Source organism: Equus caballus, chromosome 15, assembly GCF_041296265.1.
Source record: "Equus caballus isolate H_3958 breed thoroughbred chromosome 15, TB-T2T, whole genome shotgun sequence".
NCBI classification, from domain to species: domain Eukaryota; kingdom Metazoa; phylum Chordata; class Mammalia; order Perissodactyla; family Equidae; genus Equus; species Equus caballus.
The window spans coordinates 13,321,898-13,340,483 of NC_091698.1; the positions used below are offsets into that span (position 1 = coordinate 13,321,898).

Here is an 18,586-nt window from a genome sequence, read left to right on the forward strand (position 1 = left end):
ACCAAAATAATAAATAAAGTCTAACATCAGTTTTTCTTCATAGATTACATTTTCAGTTTGTATCTTAATAACATAATTCCAGATTCGAGTCCACTTAGAGTTTGTTGCATAATCTTTTTAGAAGTTGTATTGTTTTGCATTACATTTAGGTCTCTGTTCCATTTTCTAAAAGTTTGTGAAAGTGTAAATTCTATGTCTATGTTCATTTTTGTAAGAGCTTTAATGAGGTGCAATTGATAGAAAAAGAACCTGACATATCTAATATGTACTTGATGACTTGCCCCCCCATATCAACTGACAGATATGTATAAATTTCTCCTTTAGCTTGTGACAGGGTGGATCACATTGATTTGATTTTGGAATGCTGATACTACCTTGCATACCTGAATAAATTTCCTCTTTGTCTTGGTCTATGATTGTTTTACATTGTTGGCTTCAGTTTTCTAATATTTGTAGAAGACAGTAACTGCTCATTTCTGAGACTTGCTGTTCTCAAGTTTTCCCTACTTTTAAACTCTAGTTTTGCTTTTAGGGTACTGCTGAGCTCATAAGATGAGTAGGAAAGTGTTGTCTCTGGTTATATTTTCTGGAACAGATTGTTGGGAGCACTAGGTTTATGGAGGGAGACCTGGCTGAGGCCCTAAAAGCTGCATCCCACAGCTTTCCCCTTGGATAGGCAACAAGCAGGAAATGGTATTCGGAGTCAGGGACCAGAAGCCCAGGGGGATCCAGTCTAGGTCAGAGGTGAACAGGGAGCCCCTAGTGGGCCCGAGAAGGAAGAGTCCTGCCTGCCCATGGTCCATGTCCACAGGACCTTCCTCTGGCCTCGTCCTCTCTATGTGCACGTTTTGAGCCTTTGACGGTATTTTCCCCACTTAGAGCTGAAGCCATTGCGGAGACTGAATCAGAAAACAAGGTCCTAATCTGTGTGCAAGAGAAACCGGGAAAATGTTCCCTCTTCCGGCAGAGTGTCGAAAGGCAGCCACTGTCCTGGGCAGGACGTGTGCTAGGGACAGGCACGTGCTAGTTTGACAGACACGCCCAGCTTAGTGGTTGTGGATCTGCCTGAGAAAACGCCTCCAACCGCTTAGTCCCAAGAGGTCGGAGGGGCCATCTCTGCTCCTGGACAGGGTGAACCACACTGCAATGATCCTGTCCTCGGCGGGAGGGGCACTTGGGCACGTCCTTCAGTAGCCAGGGAGGGGACTGGCACTTCTCCCTTCTCCACATAAACTGAGCCGCTCACTCTGGGAGATTTCTAAATTCGAGGAGGAATGTGAGTTTCTGGATCTGGTCTCCATGAGCGCTGCGAGCGAAAGACTCACACCTCCACTCCCAGGATTAGAAAGAAGCAACAATTTAATATAATACTCAAACGGAGCGTTTACCATTGACAACAAAATATGGCCCCGCCAAATAGGGAAATAGGTGCTGGGCAAAAGGGGGGAGGGGGAAGAGGGGTTGGTGCCTTCCCTCGTGGCCAACAGGGGACCCCAAGAAACGGATCACAAAGTTCTCCTCATCAGAATCAGGGGAGGTGGCCCTGTGCACCCTGAGTGTCAACGCTGTGTCCCCGCTGTAGCTCAGCTGGTCTCAGGAGGGTCATCGACCACCACCACTGGGCCCTTGGTTGGGGGTCTGGTGTCTGGAGAAAGAGAGGCATTTCCTGAGCGGCCTGCCCTGGAACCACAGTGCACACCCCATCCCGGCCCCCACTGCGCTCTGTGCTCAGTCAGCCAAGAGAACCCCATCTGATTTAGCGTCACCCACTTCACAGAGGAGGAAACCAGTCCCAGAAACGTGAGTGCAACCGCCCAGGACGGGACTGCTCAGCAGTGGAGCTGGAACCCAGGGCCAGCTGTCTGCCTCCCCAGGCCCACGCTCAGCCTGAATGTTTCCTGAGCCCATGGTTTCAGCCACTGCCGGTCTGGACACTCACTCTGGCCTGAGCGGTTCTTCTTGCCTTTGAAGAAGAGTCGAATCTTTCTGACCCAGTGGTATCGGGGCTCCAGCTGGCAGGACAGGCTGTAGCTACAGGACAGAGCGGAGCTGGGAGCTCTCAGGAGCCACACATCACATGTGCGTCCTGGAGCCTGCCAGCAGCTGGGGTCGAAGGGCCCCAGGGGTCGCCATGCAATCAGATCAGGGGCTGACCATGGAGCAACGGCCATGGGCTCTGGAGCTGGTCAGCAGAGAGAGGCTGCCCTGCCCTCCCCCAACTCCTGACCCGACTCACCTCTCCTCCTTGCTCAGGGGCTCCACGGCCTGGAACCAGGCCCCAAAGTGCTCGTCGGGCTGCACGGTGTACAGATTTGCAGCCTCCTGGAGCAGCTCGATCTCGTCCATCAGTTTGAATTGCTAGGACAGAGCAAGCACAGGATGCCCACAGGGCCTGAGTGGGGGACCCTGCAGGGCTCGTGGAGGGGGTGAGGAAGGGGGCAAGGGGCCAGTCTGGGGCCTTTGCCCACTTGGGAACCCTCCCTCCCTGCGATTCCAGTCAGGGCTTGCCTGCTCTCACACTTGGCCCAAAATAGCTCCTCCTCCAGGAAGGAGTCTTTGATGCCAGCCCTTCCCCCACCCGCCAATGCCATAGGATCCCTAGCTCTGTATATCGAACTGTGCAAATAAATGTTCCACCCTGGGGATTGGGCCAGAGGGGGTGCTGCCCACTGCGGGGGGGTCTCTGATTTCCAACCCCCACCCTCCCCACCGGGAGGCCGCAGCCGCTTACCTCATTCCATTTCCGACAGTTGAGCACATTGCCCTGGAAAGCAGACAGCCGCAGTCCATCAGAAACAGCCCCCTGGGGCCAGCACTAGCCCCCGTCCACACCTCTTGCAATGTTGCACTACTGCCAGTGGGCAGGCCCATCCAGAGCCCGGACTTGGACCTGGGCCAGTCTCTGGGCTCCAGAGCAGGGGGCGCAGAGCAACTGAGGCAACAGACCTTGGGACCCAACCCTCTCTGATGACACGTGGGGAGACTCAGGCCTCAGGCAGGAAGGGACAGCTCAGCCTCTGATGTGCTTCCTGACTGGGAGGGGCCCGACTTCTCTTCCCTCACTGGCAGGGCCAGAGGGAGAGGCTGAGTCCAGCTCAGACACCACCTCCTGCGGCCACACAGTCAGGCAGCTCTGAGCCTCAGCAGCCCAGGGAACCTGGACGGTGGCTTATGCAGAGCCTGCATCACCCACTGGGGAGATGGGCCTGACACCCCAACTCCCACACGAGGCTGGAGGCCCTGCTGAGAGGACCTTTGCCAAACGCAGAGAGCTCAGGGCTCAGGACAGGACTCTCTCCTCCCCACCCTCAGGAGCCTGAGCCCCCGGACCCACCTCCGGGCTCACTCACCTCCACATAATCCTCCATCGTAGCGTCCAGCAGCTCCAGGGAACGGAAGAACGTCACCAGGGAGGGGACGACCCCCTGTGCCGCCATCGGGATGGGCATGGTGATGAGCTCCCGCTCTCAGGTGCCCCCATGAACCTTCCCCTGAAACCCCTCAGCCCAGCCTCCTGCCCACCCCACGCTCCCACACAGAGCAGCCTAGGATCCTCGGGACACCCCAACACACACAATTCCCTCCCCCGCTCCCCTCCAGGAACACCAAACTCCGTCAGTCAAGTCCCAGGGCTGGCTGTTGGCCCCTCCCAGAGGCAGTGGCCCCTGCCCTTCCCCACCCCAAATCTGCCCTGCTGCCAGCCCTTCCAGGCCTCCCCCCGCTCACTGCCACTGCAGGCCCGTCATGCTTGGCAGCCACAGCAGATTCGCCTGAGGAGGAAGGCCCCTCTCCTGAGGGAGGTCTCCAGCTGGGAGGGGGAGCCCCCTCTCCTCTGACTCCTAGGCCCCTCCCCCACAGTCACCCTCACCTGCTGCCGCTGCCTCTCCTGGGCTCCCTGGCGGGCCCTCTCTGCAGTCTTTAACACGGAGGTCGCCTCCTGTCGGGGCCGAGGACAGGGTCAGTGCGCCCATACTCCCCTCCGCATGTCCCCCAAGGCCCCTGATCTCAGACCCTGGCCATCGGCTCCAGTCCCCTGCTGCCTCTGCTGCTCCCACCTCCAGGGTGCTCTGATTCTAGACCAGTCCCAGCTCCAGGACTCAGTCCTGTGTGACCTTGGGCCTGCCCAGGCCTCCCTGGCCCTCTTTCCTCAGCTGAAAAGTGTGAGGAGAACGTCACCTGCTTCCAGGAGTCTCCTGAGCACTCAGAGTCATCTGCGTGTCATCACTACTCTCCAGTCACCTCTCGAGGAGGAGCCGGCACAAATCTCCTTGCGTTCCTGTCCTCCCTTGGATGATAGCACCCCGCTGGGAGGCCTGCACCGCTGATCATTTCCCTCCACTTCCCAGAGGAGGAGACGGAGGCCCCCAGAGGGGCAGTGACTGGCTCAAGGACCCACTGGGAGAGGCTACGCCCCGTGCCAGCTACAGGCCCTGTCCCTGCTGCCTTCACCCCAGCCCTGGCTCCAAATCTGACCAAGGCCCCGACCTCTGGACTTCAGGGGTGCGTCCAGACCCCAGCTGAGGGCAGGGCAGGGTGTCTTGGGGGACCTGGCCGAGTGGCCCCGGCCTGCCCCACCCTCACAGGGCTCTGTGACCCCCAGCCTGGGCCGAGCCTTGCCATAGCCTCACCTCCTAGGATCCCCTCGGGATGCTCCCCTCCCCTCTCCTTCTGGCCTCCTTCCAGATCTCCAGCCTCCAGGTTACCTGCACCAGCAGCTCCCTGCTCACGCGTTTCTCTCTCCTGACCCACTTCTTCCAGGTTCGAGAACTCTCCCTGTGGGGTGGGGAAAGAAAGAAAGAAAGAAAGAAAGAAAAACTGTGGGATGCTTGAAGGCAAGTCCCATTTATTTGAGAACCCAGCAGATCCAAACTGCCTGGGGCCTGGATGAGGGATTTTGCTGGGGTGTTCTGAGCTCTAAGGTCCCCATGGGACTGCGGAGGGGCCTCTCCTCTTGTCCCTTGGGGCCTCCATTCCCAGATGTCCCAAACAGATCTCTTTGGAACAGTGTTGGTTTCAGCTGCATAGAGGCTTCTGTTGCTGCAAAGGAAACACCTGAGAATCTCCACCTGGGCTCAAGCCAGGATCTGGTCTGGAAGGAAATGAATCCCTGGGACGGAACTGCTGGCCTAAGGGCGCTGAGAGACTCAGAGACCCAGCACCCAGGTCAGTCCCTGTGCCCGGCGTTCGCTGTCTCCCAGGTGGTCTCAGCTGACTTTGGGGGACATGCCGGCCCAAATCAGGCTGCCTGGGCCACCTCACCCTCATGGTGCTTGGCTGGAGAGCAGACCACCCACTACCCACCTGGAAACTTGTCCCCAGGTGTCTTGGAGATGGGCAATGGCAGGGCTCTGCAGGGCAGAAAGGATTGTGTGGAGGGAACAGAAGTTCCCGAGCCCTCGGCACTCCTGGGGAAGCGAAGAGATGGACCCGTGAGGGGGAGCTGAAGCTCTGCTGCCTCTGCTTTCTGTCCCCTCGCGGACTTCCCCTGTCCTGGAGGAGACACATGCCCAGGGAAGCCAGGGAGGGCACACCTGCCACCCGACGAGTAACACTGCCAGGCACAAGGATTTGTAGCTCAACACAAGGGAGGAAGTGAGCTTGTCCCCACTGGGACCTCAAGTCAAGGTCAACGTGGTCCTGGCATGAGGGTCAAGGGACAGTCCAGGGACTAAGACCCCAGACTTCAATCCTGAGAGCTGAGAAACAAGAGGCAATTCCCACGCATGCAGACAGGGCATGCCAAGGCTTACCTCAGCCACCCTGATCCACAGCTCAACCACCCTGGCCCTGTCCTGCGCTGTCATGCTCGCGTCTCCAAGGCAGGTGACGAGGATGCAATTGGCCACGGTGTTGTCGTGCATCACAGTGTCACGGACGGTGGGTGCCAGGGACTCGCGTTCCCTGTTGTCGCGCTCCGACCAGATGGAGCCGAGGCAGTGGGCGGGCACCAACGTCTTGAACAGCTCCTGCAGAATATGCGGAGTGTCACCCGGTCCTGCCGCACCCCTGCTCGGCGTCCACAGTCCCCCATAGGCCCAGGCAGGGTGAGATCAGAACTGGAGCTCAGGAAGCAGAGCATGTGGCCTGAGGCTTGTGGGAGTCCCTGGGTTTTGTCTGTGTCCACTGAATGCACCCAGTCCAGGATGACCCCGGACACAGTACTGTGGGGAAGGGAGGGGACATTTGCTCCCAGCCCCATCTCACTTCCTCCAAACTCCAGAAGGCAGCCCACACATGCCCACCGGAAGGGCCATCATCCACCCATCCCAGTGCCCCTCGGGTCCCACTCCCCATTCCCATGCACATTCCCCCTGAGGCAGGGACAACCCCCAGCTTTGTTTGACTGTCTCCACTGGAGTCAATGCACATCACCTTCCTGCTAAGTGCTGAGGCTGTCCGGGCCACCTGCGCAGATGGGGGATCCACCCAAGGACCTGGCAGCACTTCAGTGAGTGCCCATCCCCCACCAAAGGGCCAGACTCTGCCCACCTTCCACTCTCTCCCACCTCATTCATCGGCACAGCCACCCTGTACAGCAGGTGCTGAGTGTCCGTCTCTACTGTCCCCTGTTTGCTAAGGGACAGCGAAGTCTTGGGGAGAAAGAAAGCTGCCCAGGTCACAGTGTTGATAAGGGAGGGAGCAGGGATTTGGACCCAGATCATCGGAATCCCGAGCAGGGAATGGCAGGTGTGGGGCGGCTCATGGCACCGGGAAGGCAGCAGCCACCCGCCCCGCGAGCTCCTCTGCTCACCGCAGCCATCCTCGTCAGCTGCTCTGCCACCAGCTGGGGAGGGAAGTCCAAGATGTTCAGCTTCTCCTCCCGCAGCTGGTCCTCGGTGGTCACGGCCCAGGGGCAGCTGGGCTCTGGGGCTGCCTCTAATGGTGGCCCTTGCTCTGGTCCTGGAGTGGCCGACTCAGGGGCTGCTGGCTCCAGCTCTACCACACGTGGTGAGACTGGAAGTGCAGCTGGCTCCAGCCCGGGGGCTGGCACTGGCTCTGGCTCTGGAAGTGGCAGGAGCTTTGGAGCTGGCTCTGGAGCAGGATAAAGAGAAAGTTTCACCCACACACCTGACAGTTTCTGTGCCTTTCCAAAGATAGGAAGGGCTCCACTGCCTCTAAGGGAACGCTAGCCCATGAACCTCAACACAGACAGTCTTCCCAGACTCCAGTCCCCTCACCTTTCCGTTTGGCCTCAATGGCCTTGAGATGCTCCAGGGGGCCTGGCAGAAGGTAGGCATGGCCCTCCACATGGGAGCCACCAAAGCTGACGTGCAGAGTGGCCAGCTGCAGGGTCCAAGAGGGAAACCGCAGGGGCTCCCTGCAACCCTGCCCTTGGCCCAGCCAGGTTCCCAGCAGGAAATAGATAGCACTGCGTGGAGGCAGATGGGCCAGAGAGTCAGTGGCCTGGCCTTTCCTTAAACACCGCCCTCCCAAGGCACTCGTGTTAGCATCTGCGCCCCTTTGCCAGACCCTCCCCCTCCAGAGGAGGGCCCCATCCCAGCCCTGAGCCCTGGCTGGCTGTCCTGGCTGTGGCAGGCCTGCTCATCCAGCAGGCTGAACAGAGTCTGTGAGAGTCTCTTGTTCCCTCCGATACTTTCCTCCCCAAGGGTCTGGACACAGCCCACCCAAGCCCTCCATGCATGTGGGCCACTGGAATGAAGACTCCAGCAGATTTGGGAGCAGCTTGCTCACACACCTCCTACTATGGACCTGGCGGTGGTGCTCACAAGGTGTGGATGTGGAGAAAGGGAGGCAGGAGGGGCTGGGACTCTGCTGGGTGTGGGTCTCTAGGGGACAACGCAGCCCAGCCTCCCTTCCAATTCTCAAGGGGCCTGGGACCCATGCACAGCTCTCTTTGAGTCCAGTCCTGCCGGAGTGGAAGCCACCAGAACTCAGCCCTCCCATGGGAATCACAAGATGGGTGAGATGCAGGGTTCTCCCAGGCCTGACCCGGCCACAGCCTCCATCCTCTCCCCACACCCTGTTTGCTAGAGACAGGAGGCCGTCCTTCTCGACCCAAAGACCACTCACTTTGGGAGGTGGTCCTGTCCTCCAGCATCCCGCACGCAATGGGCCAAGCTGCCTCCATGTGTCCCAAAGGGGATGAGGGCATCGCCCGGTATGGAGGGTAGATGGGACCTGTGAATGATGTCAAGTGTGACTGTCTGACTCTCAGATTAGAGGGGAGGGCCAGGGAGGCTGTCTGCTTCAGTTACTGAGTGACACTTAGTGTGTCCAGAAGTCCTGCTCAGAGTAGGTCCTTCATAGACATTGTTGAATGACCTCCAAGCAGAACCACCCAGGGTGTCTGAGTGGGCCTGTGGCCCCTCTGTGGCCCTAGAGATCCCTAAGTGGCTACACCAAGGACAAGCACCAGGACCAGCTGGATGGCATCTCAAACTCCTTGACAGGGTGCTCTCCAGGTGCTTTTCCAAACTCAAAAAGCCACAAGCCAGTGAAGGGAGAGGAAGACTACTTTCCGTGGGGGACAGAGAAATAATCACCACCAGCAACCACAGCATGGCCCACCACCCTCTCTGCAGAGCCGGGCACCAGGGCAGCACCTGGATGGCTGATCCCATTCATCCCTGGGGGAAGCCTAGCAAGTTCATCCTCTCCCACCCCACGTTTCAGAGGAGCCAACTCAGGCTCAGAGAGATGCGGTGACATTCCCAAGGCAAGACACACAGCTGGCAGTGGGCAGAGTCACCACTGTGCTGAGGAGGAGGCGGGCAGTCACCTGGGAAACAGCTGGTCCAGCACCTGGTGGGCTGTGCTGGAGCCTGAGTAGCTGCAGAGGGAGGTGACGACACTGCAGAGGACTCTGCTGGGGAAGGCTGGCAGCACAGTCTCTGAGAGCCTCTGCATCATGCCTGCCTGGAGGGCACGCATCCTGCAGGCCTCAGTGACAGACAGAGTGGACTCATCTTCACTCTGGGTGGGACGAGCAGGGACACAGAGTCAGGGTCACCACTGCGAACCACCAGCGTTATCGGGGTCCGCAGCTGACCCAGGAACTCCTAGCCCCTCCCAGACGTGTGCGACAGGAGAGACAGGGGTCCCAACTCAGGAAAGTTCTGGGCTCTCAAAGCACAATCTGACTTTGGTCCTGCGAAGGATTCCACATTGATCTCCCTCAAGGCCATTTGCTCGCTGAGGGACAACAGAGCTCCCTCTGTGCAGAGCACCAGCGCAGTGAACACTCAACAGACACCCCTCTCTAGAGAGGAGAACAGAGGCTTTGGCATGCCAAGTGGTTTCTCTAGGTCCTGTGGGTCAGAGCTGAGAACCGCACAAACTGGGGGCTGAGGGCCAGCCCCTCTAACTGCCTGAGGCTTCATCAGACCCTGACCTGGAGGGAAATGTTATGTGGCCACCTCACCCCTCCCAGGTCTGGAAACAGTGTACAGGGCAGTGACACGTTCTGAGAATCCCTTTGACTTTCAAACACGCTGATGGTTATTTCTTTTACATTAAAGGGAGTTTGGAGACCCTTGTTATCGAGGTTTCATTTTCCAAAAAAGGCAAAATTCAAAGATACTCAGGGCCTATTGGGAAGTGACAACGACATCAACGTTTTCTCTAATCTTCCTAGGAAAATGCAAAGAGTGCCCTCCTACCCTCCTATGCAGCTGGTGGGGAGGAGCGGAAGTCCAGATTCCTTTGGGAATGGGACTGTGGGACACTCACGGGGGACAGCCCTGTTATGGTCCCAGGAGAATGGCAGTTTGAGGTTGGATTCTGGGCCTGCCCTGGTCATCTCAGGGGCCTGGGTGGGAAGACCCCTCCGTGCCCACTCTCACCTCAGAGCAGCCCTGGTTATTGCTGGTGGCGCGGTGCAGCTGGTCCCTGTCCAGGGAGATGGAGTACCCGAAGCCATCCGTCAGCTCTTCCACCACCTCCTGCGTGCAGCTCTGCAAAGACAGTGCCCGAGAGCCGGGCCGGGAGGTCTGAGGGGCATGCCTTGACTTGGCCACAGGAGGAAATCCCAGCACAGATCAGGTACCGAGCAGCATCTGCATAGACCTCTAGCCAGGGAGGGAATGAGATGACACCTGGAGGGCTCGGGACTAACCTATGGGTAGAGGAGCTGGGTTCCCAGCACCCACTCTCCCATCCTGCTAGCCACCACCTAGGCTGGGAACACGACACACTGCCAGGCTTCCAACACCGAGCAAATGGCTCCTGCCCAGGGTGGGTCCCTGCTCAGCACCGCCGTCCATCTCTCACTCCCCTCCGACACACAAGGAGGCTCAAATTGTTGTGCGGGTGGCATCCAGTTGTGGCCTAACCCTGTGGGCTTTCCCTGTGTTACCTGAGGGCTCCTCCTGCCAATTGGACAGAGGCGGTGCAGGTGAGGGCCAAGCCAGTGTCTATAGTGACTGAAAAGGCTCTTTTTCTTGGCTTTCCTGAAGCCAGAGCCTCCACAACTCGGGAGACAGCAGGAGAACATCCTCTTGTCTTCAGTGTCGCCACTCAAGTGGGCTCAATAGGATGCTATGTCTAGAATGTGGGCGCCTGGAGACCAGTGTGCTAAGTTCTGTTGGGGTCTGTCTCCAAGGAAGTGAGGTCACTTCCTCAAGTTTCCCTTACCTGGGCGCCTTCTTCAATCACACGCACCGAAAACCTCTCTGGGATCTTGGCTGCTCACCCTCCTTGCCCATGTCACCTCCAGAACTGTACACAAATAGCCAGCACAGATCCCAACACAGGACCTTGAGATGGAACCAGGGTTCCAGCTTGAGGACATGCAGCTGAGTTCCGACCTCTTTTTTCCTACAAGCTCTGTGTCCTGGAAATGCCAATGGGCCTCCCAGGGCCTCCTCAATCACCCAACCTGCACGATGGGGACGAGGCCAGAAATATCTCCCTTGGGACATCCTCAAGTGTAGAACAGACAATAGCGACAACACCTGTGGTCTGGTTTCCATGTGTCTGATGCACACACTTAGAGATGAAAGAATGACAAGAAGGGGTGGGATGTAGTGTGGAGTACCCCTCAAAACAGGACTGGGTTCCAGCTCTGTGACCTTGAGAAAGTCACTGCCCCTCTGGGCCTCATTTCCAGGTCTGCACCTTTAACAGGTGGAAATTAGGGGAAATTCAGATACTTCCATTCACTGGCATGAAACCTTGCAAGGTCTCCTGTTTGACTTAGAATCAGACCCAAGTGCCTCGTGTCGGCCTATGTAGTGGGCAGCCTCCACTATGGCTCCCAGTGCTCACTGCCTTCTGCTGTGCACATCCTTGGAGAACCACAAGTGGTCAGGAACTGCCTTCTGAATAGAATGCAGCCAAGGTGATGGGATGGCCTGCAACCCAGGGTTAAGAACAAAAAGCCTGGCCCTTCCTTCTTACTCATTGGCTTTAGTCCCCTCCGTCTTTCCCTCCTTCTGTTTCCATCTCTCTCTCTCTCTGCATCTTATATCTCTGGAACTGGGGGAGCAAGTGTGCATGTTTTCAGTTGTCCTATGAAGATGTTCCATAGGAGAGAACGGAGGGAATGATTGGCCAACAGCCAGGCAGGAACTCAGACTTTCAGTCCAAACAAACCCCGTCAACATGCATGTGAGTGAACTTGGGAGCAAACCCTCCACAAGTCGAGCCGCAATATAGCCGCAGCCCCTGCTTCACAGAGACCTTGAGGCGGCGGCACCCAGCTAAGCTGTGCCCCATTCCTGGCACACAGAATTTGTGAGATGTTAAGGATTTGTATTTTCCAGGTGTAATGTCTTAGAGCAGTGTCATCAGAGAGCGACGGGAAAAGCACAGTCTGCCAGTTCCTGCCCTCTGGCCCTGCCTGTCCCCATCTACCCTCCTCTCTCTTCTCAGGCTCCTTCCAGCTACACTGCCCTCTTTCGGACATTGTCTGGTCAGACCCACTTCTTCCTGTGAGCCTCTGCGCCAGCGGTGCCTTCTCCCTGACACTCAAACTGTTCCCAGACACAGGCAGGCGTGCCTCTCATCTGGCACCCTGCTGACAGCAAATGTCACCCCTATGATGCCTTTCAGAGCCTCCCAGGCACAGGCTCCACTGTCACAGGTTTCCCACCTGCAAGGGCATCTCATGATGTCCTCCTTCTTGGTCTCATCTGGATAAAGTGAGTCCATGAAGGAGGGCTTTCTGCTTGGCGGACGAGGAGGCAGCTTCTTCTGGTTTCCTCAGGATCATGACTGTCTCTTCTGGGCTGAATGTTTCCCCTCCCAAGTCCATTGTGAAAGGAAATTCTCATTCCCTTGCTTTCAAGGGTCTGGTTTCCCCAAGAACACAGGGAGACTGGCCTATCCCTGGAATGTGGCACCAGCCCCTACACCCAAAGCCAGAAAATTAGCACCCAGCTTGAAACACCACCAGATCCTGAAGTCAATTCCTGCTGAGGTCCCCCATCCATTTTGTAACCCCATAGTATCTCCTGATCTCACCTTTCCCCTAAGACACAGCTCCCAGCCTGCCCTTGGCTTCTTACAGGAACAGTGGGATTTCCCAGAAGCACTCCCAGCCTGGGCAAGAAATGTTTTGAAATGTTCTCTATGTATTTTCCAGGACATGGGATATGGGGAGAAGTCATTTTGGTTGTGTATGTGCAACAGTTTTGATGCGAATAGCATCTTTTTCAGACAGAGATCAAAGAGTGGGGCTACCGGGTGTAACAAGAAAATGGATACACTGAGCCAACGTCTTCATGGTGTGAAGTCATAGGGAGCAAAGAACATGGTTAAGAGCAGAGAATATGGAGCCACAACTTAGGTTCAAATTCCACCTCAATCACTTCCTAGATATTGGTAGAGGGCAAAGTACTTACCTCATTGGTGCCTCAGTTTCTTCATCTCTTCTTGGCAAGAAGGATAAGCGTACCTAATTTGTGAGGATATGGAGAGTGCTAAAGGAGTTAATGTTTCAAAACACTTGCAACATCCAGCACATTGCATGCCCTGTACGCATACATTACAAATGAAATGTAAATGTTCTTCTGACGCTGTCTGTTTGCTCCAGACGGGAGACTAGGGGCTGGAAGGATGTAGACAGCACTCCCTGAGACAGGATGAATCGATGAATGAGCAACACTGTTGAAGGCATTACCAATGGCAGATCCGCCTCCCTATGGACATTCCCAAGGACAATCACACCCAAGCATCCCTCCTCCGTCCTGCATCGTCTTCTGGGATTCTATCCAGGAATCACGGGGGCTTCTTGAACCCTGGGACCCACACCCACCAAAGGTTCTCTTCTGTCTGGCAGCAAACCCCAGGCCTTGTCCTAATGGCTGCAGCCCACAGGCTCGGAACTCAGATCCTTTTCTTCACTTGAGGGAGACATGTCATTCCCAGAGGTGGGCACACAGAGTGTCAGCCTTGGAGGAAATGCCTCCCTGGCCAGTGGCGGGTGGAAGAGCACCGTGATGGAGTAGGATTTGTGGAGAGTCCTCCAGGTGTGGTCAGAAGGGGCCCAGCCAGGGCATTTGTCAGCAAGGTCTGGTTGGTGGACCTTGGTGGCAAAAGAGTGGTGGGGACAGCATGTTTTAGAGTTCCTGGCATGAGACAATCCACAGGATGGTCATGAAGTCAGAATCAGCCTAATGAGGTCCAGCTCAATCCACTGTCATCTGTTCCCTGACTGGCTCACTAATCCAGGAGTGATTTACAAGGGCGATATTCGTGTTCTACCATCTTTTCGTTGATTGGCAGGAGCTAGTATTCTTTACAAAACTTGTGTACTTTTACATAGGAAAGGATAGGTGAGTTCTGTTAACAACCCTTCTTGCAAAGTTCTCGCTAACGTATTGAGTCTCTAACAGAATCCGCCGCTGGGAACTTCACCAAAGATCCTGACCTTTACTCTCTGGTTTTAGATCTTCCTGGTTGGTAAATTTTCTTGACTCCTGGCTCCTTTCCTGAGGTTCGTCCACTTAGAACAATGTAGGACTGCAACCTCTTGCCACTTGAGAAGTAGTGGTTCAACTCTATGATGATGTTGGTCTTGCTTACTAAGTGTGTGTGTGTGTGTATGTATGTGTGTATGAGACTGTTTTCTGCATCTTGCCACGTGGGTCAGATTGACTCCTTTCCTTGGAAAAATTGTCCCTAACCACTTTCTCTGGGCTTTATTTTCACGTCTTGAACAGTGCTGTCCAACAGTAGAATTTCACACTCTATCTAATGAAATTTAAACTTTTTTTAAATACTGACATTTAAAAAAGTAAAAATAAACAAGTGAAACTAATTTTTAATGGTATATTTAAACCCATTATAACCAAGATATTACCATTTGTCCAGGCAATCTATATAAAAATTAATAGTGAGATAGTTCACTTTTTCTTTTTTATTGGGATCAACAAATCCATTTACATAGTCTCCATTTGTAAGTTGAAACTTTTTACATATGTGGTTTCTGTGTCCCCCACTCAGAACCTGGGCTGACTTGTTAGAGAGGAAATAAAGCAGAACAGGCATAAGTAACGATCACTGTCAATCCAGCTCAGCACGAACACTCACAACTGACAAAAAGGCTGTCCCTGACCAGGGAGTAGAGGTCCCTCGGGGTCACATGGTGGATCAGCTGGTTCAGCACCCAGGAATGCTGCTCTCTGTCACATGGGGTCTCTGTCACACTCTCCATCATGAGCCATGGGGTCAGGGTGGTAGGTGCAGACAGCTTCCATGCTGGAGGCTGCCCCTTCCTCCGCAGGCCCGGGGAGAGAGGAATGTGGGGACTCTAGAGAGATGTCCTGAATCCTCTGATAATGGGGGCCAGAGGGAGGGAGGAGCAAATTGGCAGTCAGTGGGAAGAGTGAAAATTGGGGTGGTCACCGAAAGTGTTCATGACTCTCAAATGCTCAGAAAAGGGACTTCCCTGAGGGAGATCAGTCTACAGCCCAAGACAAGGGGCCCAGGCTGCTCTTCTTGAACAAGGATCCAAGCAGGGGAGGAGGCAGGAGGAGGACGAGCAGGAGAGACAGCAGGTGGGGTGCGGCTGGCTGGGACTCATCCTGCCGGGAGCTGCTGGCACCAGGGTCTCATCAGGTGCTGCAGGACTCTCTCAGTGGAGTTCAATGTGGCTGAGCTCTTGCTCATGTCTGTCAAATACTGGATGTTGGAGATGGTGGAGTTGAGTGTGAGGGCCTTCAGGTCGTGCCCCTTGGCTGCAAGAAGTGAGGGAGAGAGATGGCCATCACTGAGAGCTGGCCTGAGACCAGATCAGAAGCCTGAACTCAGTATCATCTGTTGCCTTTGCTCCCAGTGGAACCACCACCCAATGCTGCGCTCATCCAAGTTGAAGCCAGCATATCTCTCAGCTCCTCCTCCCTCCCCTGCCGGTAACACCAACTGCACCTACAGATTGCTCCTCAATGCATTCCTTCTGTTCATTCACGTCCCAGGTAGGTCTTATCTTTTCTCACCGGAACCAACACCCTAACATGCTCACTGGATGCATTGTCTAAAGGATGTTCTCTGCCTTGAACATTAGAAGCATTTTTCTGAAATGAAGATCTCACTAGAACACTCCTGCTCTAGCATCACCCATGGCTCCCTAAGGCCTTCAGGGTTAAGTTCAAACTTCTTGACCTGGCACTCAAAGCCCTTGCACATCTGGCTCCTGCTGACTCTTCAGCCTCATTGATGCATTCACTCTGAGTTAGGCTTTGTGCTTCAGGCAAACCAAATTCCTGTCACTTCTCCCGTACACTATGCTGTTTTTGCCTACAGGGCCATTGCTCATGCAATTTCCTCTGCCAGGAACACGCTCCACACCTTATTTCCCTATGTAACTCCTACTCCTTCTTAAAGACCCCAATTGGGCAAAACTCCCTCCAGAGAGCTCTTCCCACCCAAAGGATGCCAGGTGCTTCTCCTCAAAACATCCCACCTTGTATTAGAATTTTCTGTGACTTTCACAAGACCAGGGGCTCTCTGAGGGCTGCATCAGATTGAAATATTGGTATAATCCTTGTGATCAGCATGCTTGCCCTCAAAGCAGAATTGCACACCTCGGCTTCCCAGCTGCCCAGTAAGAATTGGTCAGTTGAGGTGTGGGGCTGGAGAGCTCCTCTGGGGAAGGAAGAGGGGTGCCCTAGGCCTGTGGTGGCTTCTGGTTGCTCAAGCAATGAGGAAGTAGGCAGGAACATGCTGCCCGGCTCAGGAGCTGTGGAAAGGGCTGTCGTCTGGGAGACACAGAGACCCCACACAGTGGGTGAAGCCCCACAGGCTCCTCTGCACTCCAACAGTGGCTGTCCCAGGACAACCATTCACAGGTGAGCCATAAATGTGAGTGACAGAAGGAGGGATTGTGTGAGTAGAGGGATGTTCGAGCCTGTGAGTGAGATGAACCCAAGAGAGACAGTGTGCTTGAAGAAGAGAGACACACAACAAAGAGACAGGTAGAGGCACAGACAGAGGGGATACCTGGATGGACAGAGGAAGAGCGGACAAATGGAGGGTCACAGGGAAAGCAGGAAGAACAAAGACAAGGAAGAGAAGTTGAGAGATGGGAGGAAAGAGGATGGAAGGAGAGAAGAAGGACAAACAGGCGAACTGGCAGGAGGACAGTTGGACAGACTGATACCTGGACAGATGCTCGGGTGGATAGATGGAAGGAAGGAAGGAAAGAAAGAATGGAGGGAGCGAGGGAGGGAGGAATGAAGGATAGGAGGAAGAGAGGAAGGAAGGAGTCTGAGAGGAGGGAGAACTGGGAAAATCACCTGCCCACGTTCAGAGGGTGCTTTAAAGGGAGGGTAAGGCTGAGCATACAGGACCCCTAACTCCCAGGCTTGTGTCCACCTGTCCCAATGCTGCCTGTTATTACTCGTAGAGACGGGCATACGGATGTAAAGGAAACCTTGAGCCCTACCCTCACAACACACAAAACTCAATTCCTGGACACTTTGACCTAAAGGGGAAAGGTAAAATAATGAAACTTCTAGAAGACAACATAAGAAAACATCCTCGGGACCACAGGGTAGAAAAGACTTCTCAAAGAAGACACACACACACACACACTCTCCATACAAGAAATATCGGTAAACTGGGATTCATTAAAATTTACGCTTTCGGTTCATCATAAGACACATTACAAGAGGGAATTTGCAAGTCACAGGATGCGAAGAGATTGTCCCAGTTCCAATATTCAACAAAGGATTCACATGCAGAATACAGAAAATCTTCAGCATATTTATTAGATAAAATGCAGTGAAAGAGATACATATTAATGAGGCTTATTTTAATGAGCCACATTTATTTTACAAGGACAGTGAACAAAGCAATCTGAAAAGCAGGGGGTGGAAAACGAACAGTAGATAAACAGAATCCCAGGAGGGTTTGGAAAAAGCAAGAGAAGCCCCTTACATAACAGTTCATTGGCCTCAGAAAAGGAAAGTACTACTGGATTCTGTTAGGAAGTCAGAAAGATCGAAATATCTAGTGGCTTCAGTGGAAAAATAAGATAGGAAAAAATAACTATGATAGTTATTTGATTTTCCTCCAAATGACTTTATCCCTTAGAGAGCAAGGCACTTTCCTTTTCAATCATCAACACATCAAAGTTTAATTTCCCTCCATTTAGCTTTATTCGTGGCCATAGGTTAGAAGCAGCAAAGGGGCTCAGCAGGCTGAACCAGTCTGCAGACATACTCTGTCCTGTTCCACACTGGCTCACACACGTGCAAAGTGGTCGCTTCTCACAGGGGAAAAGCCTGCAGGGCTGAGGGGCAGCCACCCCTTGGACCCTGTTTGTTAGTACCATTGGAAATTTCTCCTGAGTCCCTACTCACAAAGGAAGTGGGTGGGGGGTAGAATAAGAAGGCCATATATTTGAAGGAAATAGGAGAAAATATTTCATTGTGAAAGTAATAAATGTTGCTTTTCAGAAGTCATGTGTATGTTGACAGTCTATGTCTTAAGGTACCATAATGAAACAATGTACACCTCATCTTCTCCCTCTTTTATCTGAGCATTAGGTTAAAATCCATGAAATTCCTAAGCTTAAAAAAACACACAAAAATCACAAGGAAAGTTTTGGAGGTCATGGATGTGTTCAGCACTTGGTTGTGGGGATGATATGATGGGTGTATGCATATGTCCAAACTAATCAATACACATATAGAAAACGTGTGCATTTTTTGTCTATTACTCATACCTCAACAGAGCTAAAAATTCAAATAAATTCCTAAGTTTACTTTTTGAGGGTATATAAAAGTCAAAATTTCTAATAAAATTCAGATTCTTAATTTCTGAACATAAATAGCATTCCTGCTTTGATGGGTGACCCCACGACTCTCAAAAAAATCAAGAGCAATTGCTACTGTCAATCTCAGTGGAAGTTATTTTCAACACCTCACCCCCTCCTTTACACCTCATTATTTAAAAACCAAGGAAATAGTCTTCAGCTTTTAAAATGAAGGAGTAAATGAGTCAGCTTGACATTATACTTTATTCAAGATTTAATGTTAAGTAAAGGAAATAGCTGAGCATGAGCAGAATCCCTTCCATAACTCATCTTTTCTCCTATGCTGATAATAAAAATGACACTCTACTTAAACATAGTTTGCATGATATATTCTCAAGTAAATATACTTAACTGCTGGACATTTGA

General features: G+C 53.5%; 1 protein-coding gene across 40 annotated transcripts in view; it reads right to left on the minus strand.

Moving 5' to 3' along the window:
• Positions 1–1,341: 1,341 nt before the first annotated feature.
• LOC138917617 (ral guanine nucleotide dissociation stimulator-like) overlaps positions 1,342–18,586 on the minus strand; it is a 94,035-nt gene continuing 76,790 nt past the window's right edge. For 38 of the 40 annotated variants that reach the window (XR_011425830.1, XR_011425831.1, XR_011425828.1 and 35 more), the window contains one exon: positions 14,306–15,140. Coding sequence is in view for 2 of the 40 variants with exons in the window: in XM_070234853.1 (XP_070090954.1) it covers positions 1,584–1,645; positions 1,940–2,031; positions 2,237–2,358; positions 2,732–2,764; positions 3,351–3,425; positions 3,869–3,937; positions 4,704–4,773; positions 5,302–5,405; positions 5,751–5,966; positions 6,752–7,032; positions 7,179–7,369; positions 8,032–8,139; positions 8,741–8,934; positions 9,804–9,914; positions 10,316–10,453 (1,866 nt within the window). In the remaining 38 variants the exon portion in view is untranslated. Of the gene's footprint in view, positions 1,646–1,939; positions 2,032–2,236; positions 2,359–2,731; positions 2,765–3,350; positions 3,426–3,868; positions 3,938–4,703; positions 4,774–5,301; positions 5,406–5,750; positions 5,967–6,751; positions 7,033–7,178; positions 7,370–8,031; positions 8,140–8,740; positions 8,935–9,803; positions 9,915–10,315; positions 15,141–18,586 lie in introns of those variants that run through there. The other 2 variants (XM_070234853.1, XM_070234854.1) reach the window with 2 other exon arrangements.